This window comes from Hermetia illucens, chromosome 2 (assembly GCF_905115235.1).
Source record: "Hermetia illucens chromosome 2, iHerIll2.2.curated.20191125, whole genome shotgun sequence".
In the NCBI taxonomy this organism is placed as follows: domain Eukaryota; kingdom Metazoa; phylum Arthropoda; class Insecta; order Diptera; family Stratiomyidae; genus Hermetia; species Hermetia illucens.
The window spans coordinates 156,990,201-157,017,449 of record NC_051850.1 but is presented as its reverse complement, the minus strand read 5'-3'; the positions used below and the strand labels follow the sequence as shown (position 1 = coordinate 157,017,449).

The following is a 27,249-nucleotide window of genomic DNA, read 5'->3' as shown; positions in this document are numbered from 1 at the left end:
CTTTGTTGACAACGAAACAAGTGACCAAGCATTACCTCTCGAGGGTAAACTCTCGTGTTAGGTTAGGTTAGGCAATGACAACATCAATGGCCTTTTAGATATTTTTACTGGTTTTTTGGGGGACCGAAGGTGAATACTGTTGTTTATGTCCTAAGTTCAAACCCAAATCAGACTGAAGCGAATACTTTTGTTTTGGTTTTTGGGAGTCCTGAGTCTGCATCCACTTGATGACGGACCGGACCTTTTGGGAAGAAACTCACTTCCTCTCTTGTGGTCCACGGACTCCTCTTTTTGAGTTAAACACTCAAGCTTATTAAAAAGTGGTCCGGTCCATCATCAAATGGATGCGGACTCAGGGCTCCCAGCTTCCTCAATAAAAAAAAATTAGTTTATGATTGGGTAGATTGAGGAAATATTAAGTAGGTTGAGGAAATGGGGGATCCCGTGACCCCAAGCTGCTATGCTCCATATATGTCCCATGAAACATACATATAACCAGCCTCTCACATGCGACTCTCTCCAGCTTTAGAGTATCTGACGACGTCTCCTAAAGGTTCTAACGAATTAAGCATGTCCGACGTGATTTCTCCAGAGATGGGAGAAGCGGGGCAATTGTATATGAGCTGCGGGACTACCTCCTCGTTTTCCTCATATTAACTGCATGTTGTTGAGACCACCACCCCTATTTTTCCATGTAGTACTTTAAATAGCAATGGTATTGCGTATTGCGCCCGGCGTATTTGCATTGACAGAATTCATATCCGAACAAACAAACAGATTCTACTTTCCTTTTTTCAATGATTTTTGTTTATTTCCCCGAATACGTACTTCGGCAGGCACTCGTTGCCTTCTTCAGCGGAATAATGCTTCAGAAGTGGTACCGCCTTAAAAGCCCTTCTAGTGCCTCTATTTTTCCTTTCTAAAGGGCAAGGTAATAGTCACTTTTCGTTCGAAGTACACCATTCAGGTATATGAATTGATCGAGTTCAGACTGGTTGGCTCTAAAAAGTCATCCCCACTATTGTGTAGCCGTTCCTTCGAACGATTGCCAATAAAATCCGTACCATCGTCAGCTGAATAGAAGCGACTTTAGGATGGGGTGAGGGGGGGCTAGGAAAAATTGGAATGCGCGGATGCTGTAGTTCATGTGTTGCTTTCAGAAGGTAGCACAGTCCAAATTCCATGGTGATTCATAATGAAAATCTTCCACTTCTCCTACCCATTCTGATTCTGGAAGTATTAGCACCAAATCTTGCTGAGGGCAAGTTCAGTTCCAAAAGCTGAAATGGATAAAAATAATATAATACTTTTTGCAATTTACACTCAAAATTCCTTTCATACTATTTTAATGGCACTAAATTGATATGATGAACACCCAAGTTCCTTCCCTCCCCCTAAATTGCTGAAATAGCATTCAGCTCAAATCATTTACATCAAAAGAATCTTTTTCGAGTAGATAATTTCCCGTAGATATATTCGTGACAAGGAAATTATTCACATTCCAGAAACTCATTCCGTTACAAAGTTTATAATTGTGTAGCAATTTCTGATATCATTCATAATGAAATAATTATCTCTAGCTCCAGACATTGATGCGTATAAAAGTATCAGGATGCATTTATTATTGGGATCCCTGAAATAATGTATCTATTTTTACAATTTCGCTGTCTTTTGATGATGATAATCATTTTTATGACAAATTAATTTTAATATCATAATTTACATTAAATTTTGATATAGTGCGGGAGGGATGAAATATTGGATGAATAGTACAAGGATGATGACATACAAGATGATCTTTGGTTGCCATTTGACATAGTAGATGAGTTCTGGGAATCACCACAACATTGGCAAGAATTTTGTATGCAGAAATTCGTTGGCATTTTTTGTTGAATCTTCCATGTTCCTTTTATTCTTTTTGGCATTGGTCTCAGGGGTACACTGACGGATACCTCACAGCAGAGGGAGCGGGTGCCGGTGTCATTGGTCCAAGGAAAATGTACTTTCAGCCAATGGGCAGGTACACTAGCATATTTCAGGCGGAAATATACGCTTTTAATCTGCGAAAGGACTACAGGGGGCAGAATATAGCTATTCTGACTGAAAGCCAAGCAGCGATCAAGGCACTCAGATCCAACCAGGTGAACTCTAAACTGGTGTGGAAATGCCTTAAGAGACTGAATACACTCGGCTCATCCAAAAAGGTCAGGATACTCTGGGTTCCAGGCAATGCTGGGTTGGAAGGCAATGAGGCAGCAGACGAACTAGCCAAAAAGGGCGCAGGGATGCCATTACACGGGCCGGAACCCTTCTGTGGAATCGGAAACGGTTTCATGCTACGACTCTAAGAAATGAAGAGGAACGGTTGAGGGTACTTTACTGGGTGGGCCTACTAGGGATGGAGCAGCCCAGGATACTTATTGGAGGATACGAACCCATGCGCACCAAAGGATTGTTTAAACTTCACCAAAAAGAACCTCCGAATCATAGTGAGAATTCTCACTGGTCATTGTCGGCTGAACTATCATCTAGGGAAGCTACGGATATCTTTGAACATTGCCTGCAGGTTTTGTGAAAAGTATGACGAAACCTCTATCACATCCTGGGACAGTGTCCCGCACTTGTGCAAAGTAGGTCGAGGCATCTGGGAGAACACTTAATACCAGATGCAAAGCTGAAAGATATGGAATCATACTGATCTGAGCATACTGAAGTTCCTGACGGTTATAGGCCTGCTTGAGATACTATGATCAATAGGTAGACTATTACCAGTAAAAGGGGTACAATAGTTCTTTGAGGACGTGGTGCGACACAGAATAATAATCATGCGTTTTCTACGGTTTCCAGGAGCAAGAAAAGAAGAGCATCGGCCTTTCATAGATAGATATTAGCCAAGTGGAAAATTGGCTATATTTCTGAAACCTTCTCCCAAGGCTGTTCTTTCCTGTTTCCTGTTGTCCCCTTTTCTGTCCAAAAAGATGTACTCGGTGAATACAGGATTGCAAAAAGTGAGGTTCCACTTAAAACAAAATCCCCAAGACACAAAATCCTCTTAATTAATTTACGATTCAATAAATCGCAACCAAAGCACCTATAAATCCTCAGAGGCCCCACAATACCCTTTCAATTTAGCCTAAATTTACAAAAATTCCAGTCGTTCGACCCTTTTATTTCATTTCTTAATCACACAGAATCAAACCACAAGGTCTTTCTAAGATCATCGCTATTGCAAAACTTATCTCCGTCCATCCACACTCCACTGATACTCCTAAATATATTCTTGGACAAGAATTCCAACCCGCGCCATTACGACATCTTAAGAAAATTTCAATAGATCTCATTCGCCTTCATCGTCTACGTCTTCCTCCATAGCACCAGCATCCATTGCTATCAACTCAAATCGTAATGATATGCAAATTATTCTGCGTGATGATGCAATTAGTCGATTTCAATGAAATTAATTAAGGACGTTGTGAAGAGAAGACGTGGGGGTTTCATTTACGGTGAGTTGAAAAGCCTTCATGTCTTCCAACAAGAATGTCGACCACTTCCATTCAACCAATTACTCCTTCGTTCGTTATTAGAATATTGAAAGGCGACCATTAAAATGACCAATATTGTCAATAGGTCGGAAAAATCATTTGGGTCCCTGCAGGGGAAACGGATACGAACAAAAAAGGACTTTGGAGAATTTCTGCCTCATTGGACATTTCCAGTCATCAGTGCCGGAAAATTCCATCAATTTGTGAGGAGCTAACAAGACAGCGTGGCACTGGGCTGACATAGGCGAATCATTGAATTACTATTGAAGAATTTCACGGGAAAATTGGTTTGCCCTTGGTGTAGAAGGTTCTTAAGGATTTATGACCGCCTCCGGTTTAATTGTTTGGGCAATTAACAGACAAACCGTTTTAATGAGGAAATGATCCCTTTGCGAAATGGGTGGCACTTAATTATGTCTCATTATCATATTGGTTTCAGGGTGAGTTCCACTGGGTTTTTTCTTGGCTTGGCTGGCGTTCTTTAAATTATGCCGGGTCATTTAGTGCGAAACCTAACAATTTGAAGTACCAATTAGTAAGCAGTGAACTAACTTTTGCTTACTGGTTAGGAGCCAAGGATTTATCTTCAGAAAGATAAGAAGTGCGTACTCCTACTCCGACTTCCGAACTGCGAAACCAACCCAAGATCACACCGTTCGATACATAATAAGGCCATAACCATATTTCCACAGCTTTCTAACCCCAAGGCAAAGAGGAAACCTCAAAAGTTTCTTGCACTCCCCAAAGTGCCACAAAGTGTTTACCGTCTCCAAGTCAAACGCTGTTCAAACTCTGGTCGGGGTAATTATTGATGGTAATCTCCGCGCACGTAATTATGTTAATTACATCCATGATGCATTTAATACGTTCATTATATCGGTATGTATGTAAACAGGCAAAGAGAACAAATTTTTATTGAAACTACTACGTCTAGTCGGTGGTAATCGTCATCGTCATCACCATCATCATCATCAACATCAACATGGTCGTTGTGTAGCTGTTGCTGCCGGTTGCTGACGACGATAAAAGGGGTGGACGCATTTATTATAATTATAAGCCCTTTCAACGTTATTATCGTTCCTGGTTTAATCGAAAACTCAACTCCAGAATAAAACTCCAACTTTTAGCATAAAAAACATGAAAATGCTCCTTTTCCATGGTCCCGCTAAAAAGGAACCGTACCGTGCAACGTTCCGCATTTGGAGAGGTTTTCAGCACATGGAATTATGTTAATGACTGCATTTTTCGGACTTTTCAGACCTCATCTTTAGCCAGAAATTATAATCATTTCGAGATATCTTATGCGCTGTTTGGGATCGCGCCCTTGGGCTATGAACGCGAAACTATTCAAATTTTCAAGCAGGGTGGATACTTTTGTCTCGTTTACGTGTTTATACGCCTCATTGACTTTATTAAGCTTGTATGCTAATCTTTTGTATCTTGTATATGCTACCGAGGAATATTGTTTAAAATTTTTATCAGAGATTAGGGAGAGGCCACTGGTAGTTCCTGTAAGTCACCTTTACCGGACCGCATGGAAAGTTAGGGGAAGCTGGAATGAAGTTTGTTGGTTTTCAGCTCGTGAAACGCTAATTCGAAACCTAGTCTTTACTAATGACGCTATCTTTAGATACTTTGAATCGTCTTTACGTCCCTCTTGAGGAGAAAAATATACCAGGAGAATGCATTCTTTTTCCCAATGCAGGTGGGAAATTCCTTCTCTAAATAAACACCTTTCGGAAAACAAACAATTTTTTTTACAAACAATGGTCAGATACCCTGAAAAATTTTAATGAAAGCCTGACACTATGCAGGACCCCATTAATAAACCATTGATCCGATCCTCCCCTAAATATAAGCGCCAAGCCAATGTACTCAACTTTCTTGTATTGAAACCATTGCGTGCTGATAATAACAGATATTCCCGCAAGAACGTATCAAACAGTAGGAAGTGTTTAAGGATGTTCCGCAAAGTGGTAGCACATTCATTCTTTGGCTGCTACCAGAGTTATAATTCATATCTTTAGGTGAAATTTCAGGAAAGAAAGGTGTTAAGGTGATTGCTCTTTGAATAAGGAAAACTGGAAGGAGTTGCTGTGCGGGAAGCATCTAATTTTCTGATGAAACGAGAAGCAATGGGTAAAGGCCATCGTACTGGGTCATTACAGCCTGTTTTACAAGTACAGAGGCATGTTTATGGGACTTTTAATGTTAGTGAATATTTAAGGAATTGTTCAGTCTTAAGGTGGAGAGTATCGTCGCAATTATAGAGGGAGAGAGCTAATTATTTCAGGATTATTGTTGAAAATTTACAAATATATCGTTTGCTTAGTTAATAGATAAGATCTGTAAATGTAGGAAGGGAAAATATGCATTCAAAATACCAAATTAAGATTTTAATTTCTTTAATCGTATTTCATGAGATTTAAGATAAGAGAATATCTCCTTTAAGATAAGAGAATATCTCCTTTGTGCCTCTCCTTCCTGCTACATAGACCCATATGTAACTTCCCCAACATCCACGGTGTATGAAAAGAAAATTTAAATTACATGATAAAAGGATTGAAGATGCCAACAGTTTTCAAAAGAATCCAAAAGGTCCAAATATCTTTTCAACCCCCATTGGCATCGGAGTAGAGCCATTAAATTCAGACCCGAAAGAGTACAATCAGGTCTTGCTGGCAAATTTATGTTTCCGTTTCGAATAACATATAAATTTATCATTTACTTCAAACAATGGAATATGATGGATTTATGAACCTTTTTTGCGATAAACCAAATTTACTCTTTCAAAAATGCAAGGTGTGCTGATTTCGAAGTTACGCCGGGATGCTGCATTTTTGATTTGCTCGGACCCAGAATGCATTTTTTCAGGTTTTATGCTGACTTAATAGTTTTTGAGAATATGCTTCTATCTTTATAGTATCTCTGGTTCCCAAGAGAAGTACTTTTGGGTCCACAATGTAGATCAGTTTGTGAAAAGCCGCCATGAATGGTAAAAGTTTACTAAAACTCCTTGCATATGTCATACCGAAAATAATCAATGGCTAGGGAGAGAGAATTTCTAATCGTTTATCTCTCATTTTGAAAAGTTTCACGCGCTGAAATTTTCTCCACTTTAACTTACTGCATTCAAAGAATACTAGTTCTTCTCCTAGCCTCTTTATTTTTAGCTAAAAGGGATGTTGGGGACTATGTTGTAATTTTTAGGCTTCGGAAGTAACCCTGATTTTCAAATGCAAACGATCGATTATCAAGGTCCAGAATATACAACGCTAGTTAATTAGTTAGTTTAGTTTAGGGGGAGCCGCAACTCCAAGAAATCAGACCTTTTCTAGGTCCATTGTACTACCCCCGGAGATTACACCTTCATCAGCCTCTCACCGACGGCGTTTGCAGACTTTCGCGAATCTGAGAACATTCTCTAAGGGCAGAATATGAGCAGACCCTTCGCTGAACAAAAACCTTACCATCTTCGTCTGAGTTCTAAGGAGGCCGGGCAGCTGCATACGACGTATAGGTCTCTTGTTCCTCCTCGCATTGGCTGCATATGACCAAGACCACCACTACGACTTTTTCCATGTGCTTGTTTAAGAGACAGTACCCCGTTAGAAGTCCTACTAGGGTTTTCATGTCCCACTTCTTAAGGGACAATGAAAATGCCGCTCTAGCGGCCTCGGGTTCCTTCTCAAAGATTTTCATCAGCCGGGAGAAGTTCAAATTTCTCGATCTCAAAGCTGCTACAAGAAACGATTAGCGAGTCCGACACGGTATGCTGGATATGGTAGTGAAGCCCGTGTTTATGCACGGAACACTAGTGACACTAGTCAAATGTGTAGCAGAGGCAAAAGAAACTATCCCAGCTCCAACGACTCGCGTGCTTTTGCATTATGGGTTGCGTGAATCCTTGCCATTTCCCTTTTCAGAGTAGACTTGACAGTGGATGGCCGGATGCCAAAAGTTGGTTCTGGCCCTACTATCGTGGGTTCAGAACCTTGGCGAGCCAGTCTGTTAGCTTCCTCATTACCAGCGAGTGCCCTCCACCAACATCAGGAATGTTTCGTTCAGTCGACCATGTTTTCGCAGCACCTGATGATAACTCCACGCCAACTGACTGGATATATCGTTGCTGTTTAGTGCTGATAATGCTGCCCCACTGTCGGAACAGATTCGAATGGTACGACCCCTCAACTTTTGCCGCAAAGATTCTTCTGCTAATAAAATAGCATATATCTCCGTAATATGGTCGTTATTTTTCCGAGAAGTCGAACTAGCTCCATAATCGGATTTCCCAAGAACACCTTTGCGCCCGATCCGTGCTCCATGACTGACCCATCGATGAAGATTATTGAGTTTGTAATCCCAAAAGACTCGTGCTATTTGTCGACCATTCTTCTCTTTTGGTGATTTCGAGGAAATGTGTCTTTTCGAAGACAAATATGATCGGCAGAAATTAGAGCCACCTGGTATTTGCCATGCAATTTCCAGATGGACGCGTGACCGTATGATTGGCCGCCTTTCCATCCGCCAATAGTATCAAACCTATATACGTCGTTAGCTGTTTTCCGTTTCACCTCCAAATATATTGGGGGTAAATTTAGAATAGTTTCAAGTGCGACAGCCGGCGTACTACTCATTTCTCCAGTAATACTAAGAAAACCAAGCTTCTTGCTGCATCTTGCTGTTATCAAAGTGCAGTCTTGGCCACCAGACGATGAACGCATACCTCAAAATGGGTTTTATTATTGACGTATACATCCAATGAATCCATTTTGAAGAAAATCTTCCCTCATATGCAACGCTAAATCTTTAAGTGTAGCAATTTGGAACTTACTTCTTACTTCTTCCTTACTTCAAAAAAGTAACTAATCAAAATCATGTGGTTTGAGACTAAAACTAAAGATTCTTGTTAGCGGCCACAAAATGCTGCTTGATAGGTATCCTCCCTTCTACCTCGGAAAGAGATATAGCTTTTATAGTGAACAGAAAGTGTGGGGCTGTTTAAAAGGAGTATTCTAGCTGGCAACAATCAGGGCGGAATACCGCCAGTACTAACTCCAACGAAGCACTTATCTGCACATGCTCTTTAGCTAGTTTCCGTCTGTCCGCATTTTTTTTTAAGGGGCTGGAAATCTTCAAAAGACTCTGGCATGGGCATGTCAGAGTGTGGGATTTTTACCCACCAGAACCCCGTCGAACAACCTTTAGGTATTACATCACGGGGCGGAGTCTCCTTCCGTCTATCCGCGGGGTTCGTAACAGCGCCTTTCTCACTTCTTCTGCTTTTCGCAGTTTATCCTGGATTAATGCGATCATGAAATTGATTGCGTCCCTGTCTTCCTGTCAAACTACCATTCTCCGGGCAAAAAATTCCAGTGATAGCACTCCACGGACCTAGCGCATTGAAAGAATGCGTGTGCTGGGTCCTCTGGGACACCGTTGCAGTTTGGACAATTAGGTGAGGTGTCCAATTTAAACCAGTACAGCCAACCAGCACGTTATCCAACCAACCAGCACGTTATCCTCCATGGCCGATGAGAAACTGGGTGTGATTATAATTGATCTCCACATGCTTTCTCTCCAGCCCCTTCCCGATGTAAGGGATCAACCTGTAAGTCCAGCGATCCTTTTCTGACTGGTCCCATCGCTGTTGCCATTTGCTTATGTATCTCTCCATTGCGGCTTTTTCCACCTGCAATGTGGGAGAAATGGACCTGTCAATGCCAATCGGCATCATTCCCGAGATAACGAACGCTGCATCATCTGAGACGATCCTGAAGACAGAACACACCCTTAAGATTGTTCCTCTCTAAACCATACTAAGTTTATCTGTATTGCTTAAAATATAGAGTGCTTTTTCCCAAACTGGGACTGCATAAAGCATGATGTAACTAACCACCCTGGCTATGAGCAGCCTGCAAGTGTGCCGCGGGCCTTCTACGTTCGGCATCATTCTTGCCAGAGTCATACTCGCAGTTGATGCTTTTTCGAAAGTATGATCTATGTGCAGCTTGAAATTGAGTTTTCCGGGGGGGCCTAGTACAGAGCCCTGTGGGACACCCGCAGAAACAATGTACTCTTTGGTTCCATTATCGGTATTACATCAGAGTGTCCGCTCTTGCAATTAGCTATCTACAACAGCGGCGAGGCAGGTGACAATGGTCGCCAGAGACTTTCGTATAAGGCTCCAATAGGCCGAGTTGAATGCATTCCTCACATCCAGGGTCACTACCACACAATATTAACTGGTACAACCCCTTCCGTGAATTGCACTTTCGGCCAAGCCAGTAACCATTTTGATAGCATCAATGGTGCCTGCCTATCTGAAAGGCCCTTTGGCTCTCGGCGACTGGGAGTAATCTATTATAAATTACCCGCTCGAGCATTTTCCCTATAGTGTCTAGAAGACATATGGGCCTATAGGAGGACGGTTTCCCTGGAGGTTTGCCAGCCATAGGCAACTGTACCAGCTTCTGCTGCTTCCATAGTGCGGGAAAAATGTGGCTCCGCCTTTAGTTCAAAGGTGATTGCCTGGTGGTCGCTGTACGCGAAGTTCTCGCTAACTTGCCAGGACATGTCATGTGCTTGCGCAGGGCTGACAAAAGTCAGATCTACAATCGAACCAAATCCCCCTTTACGATAAATGTTTACATCACCTTCGTTGGCCAGAACTACATCCAATTAGGCGAATGCTTCTAATAAGCACCACTCCGTTGCGCTAGTCTCTTTGCTAATCCACTCGATGGCCCATGCATTAAAGTCACCGGCTATCACTTTTGGACCTCGTCCCCTTGCGTAGTGAACAAGATCGTCTAACAGGTCTTCAAACTGAGTGTGAGGCTCGGTGGGGCATATCAGCTATATACGAATATACCGCTTATTTCTGTCAATACAAAACCACTAGCCGCCTGACCCATGCTATATTGTGTGGCTTGACGACCGCACCAGTCAAATCTGCGACCCATACACCACCGTCAAGATTCGTAAGTGGTCTGAGCAAGCAAATCTTGTGCGACCCTGCAATGATTGAGGTTTATATGTATTTAGTTTATTTTTTCACTACAGTTAACGCCTTCCTAAATTCTGGGCATTTACCACTTCGGGCAATATGAAGGTTATTCCGTCGCTCCTTTCCTTCGCACAAAATCTGTCCGTCTGTTCGTTTGTCCGGCTGTCCGTCTGTCCATCTGCCCATCTGTCCGGCTGTCCGTTTATCCGTCTGCCCTTGTGTCTCTCTGTTCGTCTGCCTGGCTGGCTAACAAAGTAGTAAAGTCCCTTGCTGTATTCGATGTGGTAAGAGGAGCGAAGTAGATGTTGTCTGTGTAAGGTTGATTAGCTGTTTTGACAGTTTAATTTGTGCGCAATACGCGGAACTAGAAAACCAGGTATGATTCGATACGAAGAAGATGAACAATTTTTAATTGTGAATTCCATCCTGCTTGGTAGCAAATAAAATAAAATGTCTCTTCCAGTTTCCGTTGCGTTCTCTTCCTCCTTTTATGGCGCGGGGTATGATATCATTTCCTTAGCTCCGAGAGATTATTGCTTCACTAGTAGAGTTCGCTTTTCTACAAGGTGATATTGCATGCCTGTATCCTTTACTTTTACTCTCCAAGTTCTGTCCCCAAAACTTCTGTAAATATATCCCCGTTCAAAACTTCGGAAATATATTATATTGCCTCTGTAATTTCATAATATCGTTGATTTTAGGGAATATACCATTTACCACCGAGCAGTCATAGCTTAGGCCGGGTGAAGTCCAACGGCTTTCAAATCGCCGTCAATCTAAGTCCTACCTTAGTCTCTTCTGATGACAAGCTTCACAATAGACCGAGCTCTTTGTCTCCTTGTTGGGGCTAGACATGCCATAGAGATAGAGTCTACTGAGGTGCCAGTTTATGAGGGAATGTAAGTTTCTTCAATATTACCGCTGCAATCAAAGCTTGTTTAACCTGCACCGCGTCAACTGCACCGCAACTCTGTTGTGAAAAGTAACAGCACGTAATTGTCCGCTCAGATAGTAGGATCGCGACTTTCCGCTGGGGAGGTGAGGAAAATTTACCTACAAATTTGTGACGCGTTGGACACCGATCAAGGAACGTGGGTAGGGCACTCCCGTTCATCATGCTAGGAATCAGTCAAAACAAAGTAAGCAAAGAATGTGACACTGTTTCACCTAAGACACTGCTTTTTGTATAAGTTCGAACCATTTCAACAATAGAGGCACTAGATGAAAAACTAGCCTGAAGCTTCACCCTCGTTTTTTTATCACTTCTGGGATAACCAAAGTCATACAGAGCGTAATGTTAATACTTTGCTGAGCAAGTTGCTATTTCTGAGGTGCAGGTGTGCCTCAGAGTTTTCGCATACTTATCCTAGAAAACGTAACATATGGAGACATGTTTTACAATGACATTACAAGGAAGTACCCTTTCGACCACTGGGTTTTTGAGATACTATTAAGGATGCTACTTCGAAAACCATCTAGGGTAGCAGAATCAGTTTTTATCCAATGCTGATGAAAAGCACATTGGCCCCTTAACATATTTGATGGTTTTGCAGCAAATATATATAGACTCGTAAGTTCTGCCGTTCAGCGATTTAGATCCCGCAAATTTTGGGGTGTGCATAGGTATACCTTATGTAGAATGAAGAATGAGATATCTGTTAAAGTGACAAAGAGATTGCCTCATTGTCTGTAACTTAATCAAAAGCAACGTTATGAATCGCAGGTTTTTTTACATTTACCTAAAAATGTCGTTGACCCAAAAATTTCCGGCAATAAAAATTATTAACCTTTTCCGTGACAATATTTTCTCCCCCGAACAATGCTTCCTTCAACAATAAATCGACAAATAATTCAATTCCAATTTCTTCTGAATATTCGAAAATCTTTCTCATAAATCTGCAGAGAAAAAAGATTGTAATCCCGCAAACTAAATATCCACACACAAAAACCATACAATAATGACTCGACCGCCTTCCCGAAAACTGAGTACGTTTCGTCGCTCAAATTACACCTGCAAGGGGAAAACAAGAAAAACCACCGGCAAAAAATCAAGCAGCCAATTCAATGGCTGTCAACAGTACCCACAATAAAGGTGGAATGAGAGTATTTTATAAATGGTGCCTGGAACGCTCGTCGGTAATATAATGACAGAACATTTCATTCGAGGGCGGAGTGTTAGCCTTAATGCGAAACCTTTGCGTGGCACTTGTGCACCTACTATGCGCAATTGCCGACCAAAACCGCCCTGAACTCAGGTGAGACGGTGAGGTAAATCGCAGTCTATTTGAGAAAAAGAATACAAATCCATTGACATTGAGTGACTTGAAAGGGAAGGTGGACGGCCCTATGTGGTATTAATTACCGGTGCATGGAAATTGAATCAATTTTAAAAATGGTGGCGCTATGGGGATCTGCGTAGAACCACTGCAATTAGGGATGATTTTATTGGGGATTCATGCGGCGAATCTGCTATTGAAACCATGGATTTGCAATCGGCATTTCGACTGTAGAATAATGGTACCGGGAAAAGATTCTATTTTGTTAAATGGTAGTTGAAATTCGATTATTAAATGTATCATCACTTCAAGAGATACTTTCCAGAGGGACAAAAAAAAGTTTTTTGGTGATTTCTATGGAATTTTCCTCAACAGCTTTTATGAATCACTTGAAATATTGAGTGTTGAGTGGGAATGTTATCTTCCTCTGTACACGATCTGATATCTTCAGTTTAGGAAATAAGATATCTTTACGCTATTAGTCGGCCCTGGTTACTTCTATAGCTACGAACATGTTCCAGGGCTCATTAAAAGTTCCTAAATTTACCTTTCCCCTTGGAATAGGACCGCATTCCCTCAAGCAAATAAATCATGCCCAACTACCCATGTAGGCATACACATGGGCCTGTAAATGCGACAATAATGTCAATAATTGTCATCTATAATCGTGTTTGTGTTTGTCTTTCGAATGGCTAAACATAAATTTTATCATAATCGTTGGCTCATTTAACCCACCAGCATTGTGGTCGTCCATCATTCGAGTGCGCACGCGGCCCCGGCCTGCGATCTCCGCCATAAACACCAACTTCCATACTCGCATATTCTGTTTTCTTACCATCTTTTGACTCTCATGTAACGCTTGCCGCCATCTACTTGTAGCCTATTATATATAAAATACACCCACATATCGCGACACCTGGTAATTGGTGTATGATTCGGTTGAGATTACGTTGACGCATATGATTCCGAGGCTTACCTATGGGCTCTATCGTGGGGCCTGCAGTGTTTGGATAGTAGCGGACGTGCTGTGCTATGGCGATTCAATGGGCATGGTCGATCTGTTTTCTTTGGAAAAGCCTTCTTTTCGATAGTGGACTCACATAGTGGAATATGTACAGTAATTTATGGTATGAAGTATAATTGCACTTTCAAAACATTAAACTTTTCCTGTGGGTGAGATGTTGGTGCTATGTACAACGCTTACATAGGCACTTTGGCCATTTTCTGATTTAGATCTCAGATAGTTAACCCTCAGTGATATTGATAAGATCCCATGAAAGATAAAATCTTGTTACACTTTTAATTCCATTCCCATGTTTGTCGCCCTCTGGGCCATGTTCTGTAAATACGGAAAGCATCTAAATTTTTCAGTCATGATATTCCCCTCATCCATAGTACATATTTTCCTTGAATTCATATTTTATGGGTTGAAATTTATTTAATACAAACAAACTCACATTGGATGGATGCATTCTATTACGGGCGGGTTAATGGCGAACGAGAAAGGGGAGGACTGGAGGCTAGTTTGAAAATAGAAAGCAAAGTTTAAATCGAATTTTAAGTGTTGGAAATGGCTCTGTTTATGGCAATGCGGAGGCGACTTGAATTGTTTTACTGAAATTCATTTAAAATGAAATTATTTTACCCTTTTTTTGTTGCTTGCGGTTGAGTACTTTTATATAGGTACATGTTCAGTTGGAATGCGTGAGATAGTTTGAAATTTAGGTAAAATTTTTACGATCTTCATGAGCTGAAAAAGATTGAAAGCGGACACTAGACTATTACTGGATGGACGGAAATTTTCTATTGCTACTGCAACGACAGTATGCACTTATCCTGTTATACATACTCTGAGTATCTAGAGTATCAGAGCGGTGTCCTTGATAGTTCAAAAATGTAGGCCGGAATTTCGGTATTTTCTGCCCCTCTCCTTTTCAGTTCAATTTTAATTTCGAAACTACCGAAACCCAAAGAAAATATTTCCAGAATAACCGCAAAAACAAAAAAAAAGAAAAAGGAAACGGCTCAAATGCCTTTTGGTCATTTACCATCGACTTCGATGTTGAAACGAATCTTGGTAAGTAAATTCTCGTTAGCGCGAATTGCGTGACTATACCATCGAAGACGTCTCGCTTGCAATTTTTCCACGATTGGACCAAACCCATAACGATCGCGGATATCCTCATTTTGGATGTGATCAAAACGTGTGACGCCACTAGTTCAACCCAACGTCTTCGTCTCCAGTACCGCAAGACGCCGTTCATTGTCTTTTATAGTCGGTCAACACTCAGAACCAAAGAGAGCGACGGGACGGACGACATTGCGGTAAATTTTAGATTTGAGACGGTTTTTGATACGTCGATCATAAAGAAAACCAGTTGTGGAACGCCACTTCATCCAAGTTGCGTTAATGCGTGAAACAATTTCATAGCGCAGTTCTCTATTGGCTGATAGCGTTGACCCAAGGAGTACTTTAATACTAACTGGTCAACAAATGGTCCAAAACAACCGACTTCTGTGAACCTTTTGGGCAGGCACTTACCTAATTATACACGTATCCACGCTTAATAAATGAAAATAAATAATTTTTCCTTTCGAAAACTACAAAGATTACTTGACGTAACGAAGGAGTGGGGGTTCTCTATATCATAAAGGAAAATATGGTCTATGGTTCTAAACGTGCGAAATCATCACTTAATGGTCCCTTGCCTTCGCTTAGGTATTTTGTCCGCGATTATTCGTAGGGGTAGTGAGTCTCGCCCCTAAACTCTCCACGTTCCGCTTCCAGGAGTGAATCATCCTTCAGCAGTGGGAAAAGCTATTGTACTGCACAGTGAATTTCTTGAACAGCTCGCCGGAGAACATTGATGAGCATTGGGCCGCTACCAAAGTCATCACAAACTGTTGCAAATCAAGTTGTCGCTCACCCGAAGTGGGTACCACCACTTTGGCCATTTGACTTGCTCTTGAAACTTGAAAACAGAACAGCGAGCACAGAAACTGAAAACTCGTATTACCGCCGCGAATGTGACAACAATGATGCACTTAAGCTCCAATATGCCAAGATATCTGGGGAAGTACAGCGTAGCATTGCGCCATGACAAAGAAGCAAAAGTCACTGAAAATAATTATGCTTTTGCCATCGTATACCGCTTGGTCGGAAGTGTTTTGTTAATCTAGTCAGAGATTGACTGACGGTTTCATCCAGGGTAGAGGTAACTCATCAGACGCTGCCTCACCTCTGCTCTGGGAGCAGCGTGACCGAAAGTGGCGATAGGTGGTAATCGCTCCATTTATACTATATATAATCGCAAACACGACATGAGTGCGAATTATATTGAAGTGAAATCCATCGTATGTTCAGAACTAAATCAGGCCAAAGTGAATTCGGGATCCCCTTGATGGCGGATCAGACTACAAAAGGGGAAGTAAGTTCCTCCCCAAGTGGTCTCGCCCGCCATCAAGTCGATGCGGACTCAAGACTCCCTGTATTCTCAACAAAAAAACTAGTCAGAGATGTTAACGGTCGGCTTCTCATGGATAGGCAGCTTAGAAAATAGAAGGAATATTTCACCACTTTAACCGTATAATAATTGCTTAGTAATTCCCATAACATGCGGGTATGGACTACTCCTTCAGATAGAAGTCAAGTTATCTAGACAATCAATGCACCAAAGCAAAGCCATTGACGCTTGACGGTCTTCCTCTGAAAGTATTCCTTACAGCAACTGCAATCTCTGAAGGACTGTCACTTTCCTTCATTTGAAAATCCCTAAAAAGCTAAGATCTTTCCTATCTTAAATGCGACAATTGGAAGGCTATTTGCGTACTCTCTATCATAACAAAGTTAATAGTTAAACTGCTCACCAAAGGACACCTCGAAAGCCTGATCGACAAAAGCTTGTTAATATCCGCTCTGGATCCTCCTGTATTGACCATATCGAAATTCCTCCGATCATTTTGAGCAGTGTACAAAAGTTTATGTACCTTTTTCACCGGCTTTTCATCTATCCCTAGATTATTTTCTAGAGCTAGAACCGGGAAGATATCTGGGATTCCGTATGCGGGAGGGACACTCTGAAGAAATTTATGGGCATTATCAGAGCGACCGAACTTGATGTCATTTGGCACCTAATAGCATTAGATCATTCTTCGTTGTTTTGTCCAAAGTTTGGAAATGTATTTATCTTAACCTAAACATCATGGCTCAAGTAGTTAGAGCGCTGGGCGGTTCAAATCTCACTAGTGGCAGAGGGATTTGATACTGTGACTGGATGTCGGATACCAGTCGACTCAGCTGTGAATGAGTACATGAGTCAAATCAGGGTAATAATCTCAGGCGAGGGCAATGCTGACCACATTGCCTCCTACAATATACTGTAGTGTACCGTAACGGTCTTGAATGAACTGCTCTAACGCACTTCAAGGCGCTGATCCAATATGGATTGTTGCGCAAACGATTATTATTATTAAACATCAAGTTGAAGCTTTCTGCTCCGTTATATAGGAACAGAGTATAGATAGTGACCACCAAGGGTATTTAAAAGCTACAGGCCCGCATTTTCATATCTATTATAGCCTCTGGCCTGAAAAAACGCTAGTTCAAATCTAATTCTGATGGAACTTCCCCTCTTCACATTTTCATTGTTTCGTTTTCAATTCAACTGGAATTATCTAACCCCATTTACCAGCTAACACCCCTGTCGCGAATATACTGACAGTGCAGCAATTACCATAATTACTTTCACGAATTCAATTGTCAAAGTGGTAATAGGAAAGCGAAAATTCTGGACACTACCAAATCGATCACCTACGATTCATCGCTGCTGGTTTCGGGTGAACTGCTTCAGCTCACCCCACGATTTCCCGAAAACCTTACATTGCTCGTCAACTGTTCTGCCCCACAATTCTTGCCCGTGTTATTCGTCGACCATTTTGGAATAGAGGGTTTCATTACATGGCATAACTCGCAATGGAATTGCCACCATTTCTCAATGTGGGCTTATCCACTGCTAATTCTTCCTTTTGATCATCATGTTCACGGGTATCTCACGGGTCGGTACGCTTAAAAAGTTCTTCATATGTTATTGTATCAAGCCAAAATGACTAGATGGAACAATTTAATCATGAATTGATCAAAGCCTGGAGCTTCCGAGCAACAATGGTGACCACTTCTATGTGCTATTCCTATATAGCGGAAGAGAGAGGACATTGGTTCCAAACAGTCTCACCTTGATACATTTCCAGATGAAGAGGAAGACAACTCGTCCTTTGAAACCTTCTCAATCTTGGGCAAGGTGGCATGAAGAAAGTAACCAATAACAACATGTAAAATGAACTCGTGGCAAAATGCAACTGAGGCAAGTCCCGTTTTGGACTTCATATTCCCCCCTCCCCGAATTGATAAAGAGCAGATGTAGTGGTGTTTGAAACTCTGCGCATTGCTCCGTACCGATGGTCAGAAGCAGGCAAATATACAGTGACTATCCTCCTCAACATGAGAGTATTGTAGAAAAAATCAACAATTAATACTAGTCAGTTCCCAGTATTTTCCAATCCTAGATCTTTGCTTTTTAAGGGTTTTGTGTAAGCACAAAACTTTATTAAAAGCGGTTTACTGTCTGTTTGTCCGTCACACGCATTTTTTTCGAAGACGGTTGTAGCGATTGGCACCAAATTTGGTAGAATGGTGAGAAGTGTGAACGCGCACGCATATAGTGAGTTACATCCTTTTACGTCGAATTTAAGGAGGCATCCCTGTACATGCAAAAGGGGGGTGTAATATTTTCATCAAATATAGTAATGTGAGGTATCAAATTAAAAGTCTCGGTTAGTACTTTCCAAAGCCGGTCTTAGTTTTGACACTTGTTGAAAAAGTGGGTAGTGCGGGGGGTTGAAAATTATCATTTCTTTAACGAACCCATTCTCAGAAACTACCCAACCGAAAAAGCTCCAAAAATCAAGGGACCGCCACTATATGGTGCCTAGGCTCCGAAATGCCCTCAATACCGATAGCTGTTCAAATAAAGTTAATAGTAGTACATTACTATAAAACCCCCCTTAAGTTTACCCTAGAATCACAAAATGATCCTGCCAAATTTGGTGAAAATCGCACTTATATATATAAGCTATAATAAGTTAAAACTGTCGCTTCTCTGCAAATTCAAGACTATAAATATCAATATCACCTAAAAGTGGATAAGGTCACATAATATATGCATATTTTACGTGCTAGGTACTAATGGGACAAATGCACACTCAAATCTTTTCATAAAAAAAATACACATAACCTTTCGTACCTGAAGCGTCTAGCTTTCGGTTTCCTGACTTGTTTAATTTCAAGTTGGAAGGGATGGACCACTATGGGTTATGTGGCTTGGAGTTTCACTTTTTAACCATTGCGCTTTACATTTTTCGGAGCTACCACATGTAAACCCCTCATTAGATCTTTTGCCCAAGGGTTGCTGAAAGACTCACTCTGTATTTTATTTTTTATCACTTTTACTTGAACGTCCATTACCATGTTATAGGGTTGTAGAGAGAAAATTCGAACGCGGGATGAGAACTAACGCCCCCTTCCCTCAAGTTTCGAGAATTGTACAGTTAATCTAATTTTGTTAGTCTCTATTTTCCAGGCACCTTTTCCATCCAACACCCTACTCAATATTCTGCAAATGGCTCAGAAGCATCCGTGCTCACAATGATGATTCCACTCCAGGGCACAGGATCGAGAGGCTGACGATCTTCCAACCTGACTATCAGACTAATTACTTGAATTACTCGAATTTATTTCTAACATTTTTCAAGCGCCTTTCCCATCAAAGTCAAAAATTCACTCCTTTTTTTTATCATCCACTTCTTCCTCCAGCGGATGTCTATGTAATTCGAAAACTAATTATTGTGAATTTTCCTCTCAGGAAGATTGAAAAGAATGTCCCCTTTGTTACCGATAATATTGTTCTCCTGTGTGGTTCTCGTTACGGTGGTATCTCTACGACCATGGTAAGCTGTTTTTCCTCAAGAGTAAGCTCTAGGCTCCCAAAGATACATCGACCTACCATATTACACACACCTTCATTGGATTTTCATCTGATTCTTTTTCTTCTTCAAATTGTAAATTAATAGCTGATAGTACGTAAGGTTTTCAATCGTGGAGTCCGTCAGGAGGTGCACCGCAAATAGTGTTTTCCTTTATATGCATCGCTGATGGGTGAGCCAAGTCGAATGCACAAAATGTGAGGAAAACTATACTAAATAATTTTAATCTTCTTCTTTTTCTTCAGCCTTTGTCCCGTTCATAAAGAGGAAAGAATAAAAAATTATTATCTAGAACAGAAACGGTATTGCGAATTTTATTACTCTTCTGTGTGTGACCTATCTACTGCTATTTCAGCCTTGACCGATTACTGATCCCTGCAGCGATGCAGCTCTTGGCTTGATATGATGTCGGGCCAGAATAAATCGAAGACACCGGGGAGATAGGTTTGTCGTCCAGTTTCCATATACCGTTCCCATACAATAGAACAGATAGAATACCGACACGGAACGAAGGATAGTGACCTCAGCTTGGCGCTAGTGCTGAGGTATCTGCATTTCTAGATTTTCCGTTAATGCAGGTAAAGTAAAATATGTAGAATGGTCAAACTGAGAACTTTCGTTCTGATGGTGTTTATCTTCAGTACGAGATATTCTGCACCTCATGTGTAGAGCATTGCAAATGCACTTTCTGTTCCCACTGTGGAAAGCCTTCTCGGAATCGATAATTTGCAAGTGGAACGGAGATCAGAACTTCGGAGATTACTCCAAGATGATTCGAATAGCGTTGACGTAGTCAGTGCAAGAGCAAAGTAAAAAGCAGCTTGCTGTCCATCGATTGAGCATTCCAAGTGGTTTCTGATATGCTCCAGGATAATTTTGTCTATTATCTATAATATAAACAGAAGACGTGGTAGACCCTGCCTCAGATGGAAAGATGTCTAGGCCAGGACCCCAAACAGCTGTTAGGGATATCGAATTGGTGGACTTTGGGACTAAACATGGATGTCCGGAGTTCCTTATTAAGGCAGGCCTAGACTGAATACCGGTTGTTGCCTCGTTGATGATGATGCTCTTCCCGGTGATAAGGAGCACGCAAGCACCATTCATTGGTTTTTGAAAATACTGCTCAATATTTCGGCGAATTTTTTTTTCACAAAATAATTGGAAGTTCGGCTCACTGAGGAGATAATTTATCCGCATTGAAAAGTTTCGATGGGTGTCAAATAATGAGGCTTAATTATACATAAGTAGACCTGTTCTCGCTGTTGCTCTAATTTACATATTTCAGAAGCGATACCATGTACTTCATTGAAACCTATGCCCGCCCGTTCAGTTACTAAATCCATCAAGACAACCCACACACTTACCTCGTTCACCTTTGAATCAAAATCTTACTAATCATAATCCAAAAAGTGCCACCAATCGTCTGCCGTCCACACCCCAAAACTTGAATGAAATCAACGCATGTATTATTTTAATAGAGCTGTCATCTTCTCTATCCGAATGAGTCCTAATCTTATTTCAATTATACCTTTCCATTCATGAAATATTCATATAAATATTTATGCTGTACGTGTGTACGTACCCTGTCGCTTGCTGGGCTTTATTCTTGAATCTTGACCAGGTCAGTTCATTTATCATTCGATCCAATCGATCATTCAACCTGAGCCTATTCGAGTGAGAAGATTGCGAAGGCGGGTGAGGGATTCCAAAGTGCGGGGGTGGCTTGAAGGGTTCGAAGGCTGAAGAGAACTGTGTGGTATTGGATACTTGATACTACCGACTTGGTTATTGGATGCAATGCATATGCTTAATGACAGTCATTAGGAAATTTGATACAATTCGATCTTCCTTATTATTCTCTTCTGTTGTGCTTTAGATTCACTGCGTGAGGTTTAATCCTGACCTCAACGGATTGTTTGTAAACCTGTTTGTGTTGTTTTTAGGATTGGGTACAGAAAGTGTGTGAAATTTGTTTACGTCTGGAACCTTTTATCTAATTGTTGCAAATATTTACAACTGGGTCCAGAATTGGAGAGAGGGAGTTAAATTTTCTCAATTCCATACAGATACTTTCATAAACCCCCAAATCTATTCTTGTTCAAAACTAAGCTGAACCTGAAAGGATTATGGAAATGTTACGCCTGCACTGCATCAACAATTAAACTCTAGATTAATCTTATCCTACAGACAAAAGACGTCATGGCTACTTTTAGTCATCCTCAATTTTAAATAAAATTTCGATATCTTTGTTTCAAATATTGCTCAAAAGTTTAATTTCGGCCATCACATACTCTTATTTCAACCATTAATTGTCGACCTATAAAACTCTGCCAAATAAAATCACTTAAAAGGAATTTATTTTGCAAACCGGCGAAGACCAAGAGAGAGTTGTATTCAAAACAATGGTTTAACAATTTATAATCCTATCAGACAAGACAAAGATACGGACGCAAGCCTGGCTTACAACAGCGTTGTCCACTCAAAAGATGAAATCCCACTCAAGAAAAAAAAATGTTTCATCGGTTTTCAGACTTGAAACCGGTTGAACAATTCATTGTTGAATCTTTCATCGAAGAAACAAATTGATGCGTTCTTCACCTTTTTTCGAAGATAATGAATTTATTTGTTGATATACGCGGACCTGCCTTTCTTTAAATTTTTGGTATGGAAAGCAGATCCTCTTGGATCCATGGTTGAGTGGGAAGTGTTGTCTGTCGGTACTAGCCAAAAAAAAGTAGGAAAGTTGAGGAAAATTTGACTTTGAAGGAGACCTAAGTCATGACAAATCTGGGATAATATTTTGGAGTAAATGCGATGACCAATATAAAAGGAATAGAGTGGAATTTTAGTTGAAAAAAGCTCATCACTATTGCCCTCTCGCTAGTTTACTCTAATGATTTTAAGGCAAATCAACTATGCCCATAAAACCATTTTTTTGCTCTGGATATCAAACAATGTTTTTTATAATAATTCGGCAACCCCGACATATCAACCAGCGGCATTGACATTAATTCCTTTCGATATATTCAAAATTAATGAAGTGAAAACCGATATGGCGATAGCGGACCTCTCTTAGCCAAGCTTTAATCTAATCCCATTGTTAATGTTTGTTTTAACATTTCTTTATTTTCATCTCATTTTTCAGTTGCTGGTCGGTGGAGGCGGGCAAACAACAACAACCGCCGCGAGTGCACAATCACCGATATCAGGTGCTAATGCACCATCTTTAAGTCCCTCAGGTGGGTCGGCGACTGGAGCTCCGACCGGTGCTTTAAGTCCTGGCGCAATGTCGCAAACATCGAATGCACCCGCGACAGGATCATGTTGTGAAAATGGTCGACCAATTATGACGGATCCTGTATCAGGACAAACTGTCTGTTCGTGTCAATATGATTCGGCACGATTAGCCCTATCGGGATATTCAAGGATACCTACGGCCGGAGTTGGAGTTTATGGAACACCATATCCGTCAACGGATCAAAATCCATATCCGAGTATTGGAGTTGATAGTTCAGCGTTTTATTCACCACTTGTAAGTATTTTTGATTTCAATATCGCTCAATACAGTGTCACTGGAAAATTGTTTATAATAGCATCCTCATTTATGACAAAATATTTTGAATAAAGGTCAACTCTTGACTTGAATCTTCATAAGAAAATAGTTCCAAACGAGGGAGCATATTGTGCAGGGGAATGTGTTTTAGGACTCGTTTCGATGCTGGTTTACTGCGGCCGTGGGGTGAAGGAGAGGCTCAGCCCTCGGGCACTCTAACTCTAGTGGTCCATTGTACTCTCTGCTGGGTGCCATGTAATAAAAAAACCATGAAAGCATGAATTCACTATTTATCATAGTTTCAAGTTCTATTAGCTCCTTTCTTGTAGGATAGGCTTGAGAATAAAAATTCTATTAGTTGATCTTCAAAAGTATGGAACATTTCTGAGCAGAGCTAGGAAGGTGATCGATAATCAACAATCTGGACCGCCGTAAACCAGGGACATTAAAAGAAATGCGACCTACTTGTGCGATTTGAATTTTGACAATCGAATAAGTGTTAGGATTATTGGGTAGACACAGACATACATACAGACGTTTCAATCTGGCCCACAAATTGTTATCGACTGTCAAAAAGTCGCAGAGAGAGAGAGAGGATTCATAATAAATTTTTGCTCAAATTAAGCCCAATTTTTTAGACAATGTTATAACTAGGTTGAATGTTGATAAAGAACGTTCTGACGTTAGGCATACAAAAACTGGCAACAATATGGCAGCTAACAGTGAAAACCATGCTGGCTGTTCTTCTGGCTACGTAAGTGGTCCACAGGGGGTTTGTGTCTCTAAAATTGGTCATATCTAGGCATATTTAAAAATTTTGCAGGAAACGGTTCCGCCGGTGCGAAATCCCATCCAGGCTAGTTTGGTGCTCCACCGTGACACTGTCATTCTCTTCTGTATGGCTGCGGGAAACTTGACAACTTTTCTTCAGCCAACTTACAATCCCAATTTTGTGACGTTGGCAAACTTTTATAACAAAGGATTGGTCTCGAAGGATTTTGGCTTCACAACAATGAGGTGTCCTAAGTTTGAGTAAGGTATCATGCTCGAGAAAATGTAGATGCCCAAGATTTCTAAGGGATTTATGAATATATGTTTTTTGGGTTTTTTTTTTTTAAATAAAACTAATATTTCTGTAGTCCTGTACTCAATAATCAATTTAATTTCCAATAATAAAATTTCCTGTCAGTCTGCAAAAAATCTCCTGAAGAGGGATATTTCAATTTTAAGGAATATTATTACCGGAAGTTACATATATCAGATGAAATAGTTTCTGATTTATCGTTCCTCCAAATTTTTGGAGACAGTTTTGTTGGCCTCAGTCCGTAGCTGAGTATTTCTCTCTTATAGGCGAAGTTTAGTTTAACTGTGCCTATCACTACCAATGTAGGCTGTGGTCTATTATGTGGTTCCTGACCTACCCTCGATTTATCTATTTATTGGCTGACGTTCCTTTACTGTTTATCCGCTTTCCGGTTAGCGTCTAGAAAATCAAGTTCAAATATTGGCAAACAATTCTTCCGACAAGAGGACTTTGCATAAAAACATGTAGTAATTTAGAGCAGGTAAAACTTTAAAGAATCAGAGAGGTTAGCATTGTTATCAAATAGAATATATATCGCCATCATCCTCCGCCCGAATTGAAGCGGAACTGTCCCGTTCAAACTCTAAAATTGCGTGTAAATTTACTGAGTTCAACTTCTGCAAAGTCAACTTTGACATTCTCCACACAGCCTTAATGTCAAACAACTAGGATCACGTATTACCTAACTCAACGTGTGATAAAGTTCCTAGCACCTTTTACAATATCCTGTCCGATTTTTCCTTCTTTATGTCATTTCTTCTCACACTCGTCTGCATTACCCAACTTGGTTGACCATGGAGATCAATTATAACATTCGCCTGAAGCATGTGTTACTCAAGAAGTTTTGGGCTTCTAAAAATGACGCCAACCTTGTTCATTTGAAGGCTATGTGCTCCACTGTAAAGGCTTTGCATAAGAGATACTCGTTGAACGCAAGGCCGCCCTTGCCCGCGATGCCGTGAAACTGTTCCAACACTCTCCATTCCCGTAAGCTCACTTCAATCCAAAGATCCCTTTTTTCATCAATTCTGCTGACTCCACGCTACATCGCTACAATAATCCTGCAACCTTCTTTGTTCTTACTTGTGTTCTGAGTTTACTCGTCGACCAATGCACCCTCTACATCTCTTCTAGAGGTGCTCTGAATCTTTGGACATACAGCGCCTTATGCCTTCCTTAGTTGAGTTTATCATTGGTAGTCTTTACACCAATATCGGACCTGGTCCCCATGGGCTTCCAAACCCGTTCCTCGTTAACTCTAAACAATACATTTTTCTCCGTCTGTGTACAATCTTCAATAAAAATCTTGAAGAACGCTATTTTCGTCATCTTTGGAAAGAGGCTGTTATCATCCTCAAGAGCGGAGACACTCCTCCAGCTGTGAACTAACGTTCCACCTCTCTTTTCCTCACTTGCTCCAAAATCCTCGTGAAATACATCAACGACTTGCTGACCACGCACTTCGATAATTTCATTGTAAAAGAGCAGCATGGTTTAGTAAAACTACCATCTACTGCTTCAACCCTTCTTGTTTTCTCCCACTTAGTTGCTAAATGTTTTCATTCACCACAGGAGGTACACGCTATTTACACTGATTTCTCCAAAGTCTTTTATACCGTTGACCACAATACTCTCGTCTCCCCAATCCTCCTCCTCTTAGCTCCCCTCTTACCTATCATACCATTTCTACAGACTTTCTTTTCATGGCTACTCATCCTGTTCCTTCTCTCCTTCCTCTGGTGTTCCCCAACACTCTATATTTAGCCCCAGACTATTCCTGTTTTTTATCAATGACCTGCCCTCCTTACTCACCTGGCCCATGATTACTTTACACAGACGACCTTAAACTATTTGTCTCTGTTTCGTCTCCAATGGAATGTACCCTTGTAGCCCAACCTTGATACTCTGGTCCGCTGGTTTTCGGTTGACAAGCCAACATTGAATGTCAGTAAATGTCACTAGATGTGCTATTCGCTTAAACTGTTCCATCGGCCTTTTCCTATTTTCCCGGTGGACAAAAGCTTTCTATAGTGACCTCCTTTCAGGACTTAAGAAGCTTCGTTTTAATTCCCACTTCGTTCGCAATCGTACATTCAAAATGTCTGATTTTATCCTACATTCCTTCTCTGACTTTACCTCAATACAGCCCTTAATATTTTTCAATTCCCTTGTCAGCAACATTCTTGAATATTGCTGTGTAGTCTGAGTCCACATCTGCAATCTTGGTTGTCGGAAAGAACCTTCTCTGTGTGGACTATCCTTTACGACTCCACAACCCCAATCTCCCCTCCCTACAACAATGCCGCATCTTCCTTGATATATACACTTTTCAAACTCTATAATAGCCTGATGGACTGCTCTGCCAACTCCAATATTATTTTCTGTTTCAGCTCCACTGGCACACATAGTGCCGACATTTTTAAAGTCTCTTATGCAGATCTCGACACCTACTCTTACTCCCGGATCCTGAGACTATGCCAGTCTTTCAACACCCTACAACTTGGGGCCTTTGAGTCTGTCTCCTTCCTTGTTTTAAATGTAAGTTAGGCCACTAACTTGCTCCTCCCTTTGAGGGCAATATGAATGCAACAAAAAATTACCCGTCTTCTTTTTCTACCATAGATATTGCCCTTATAGGCTTTCCGGGTGGGATCATCCTCATTCATATGGATTAAGTGACCCGCCCACCGTAACCGGATTTTATCAACAACTGGACGGTCATGGTATCACTCATAGATTTCGTC

At 41.0% G+C, this 27,249-nt stretch overlaps 1 protein-coding gene across 2 annotated transcripts in view; it reads left to right on the top strand.

Annotated features, from left to right (window-relative positions):
- Positions 1-27,249, top strand: part of LOC119649338 (homeobox protein araucan) — a 312,591-nt gene that overhangs the window by 142,448 nt on the left and 142,894 nt on the right. For both annotated transcript variants that reach the window (XM_038051444.1, XM_038051445.1), the window contains exon 2: positions 23,014-23,400. In XM_038051444.1, coding sequence (XP_037907372.1) covers positions 23,014-23,400 — 387 coding nt within the window. The remainder of the gene's footprint in view (positions 1-23,013; positions 23,401-27,249) is intronic.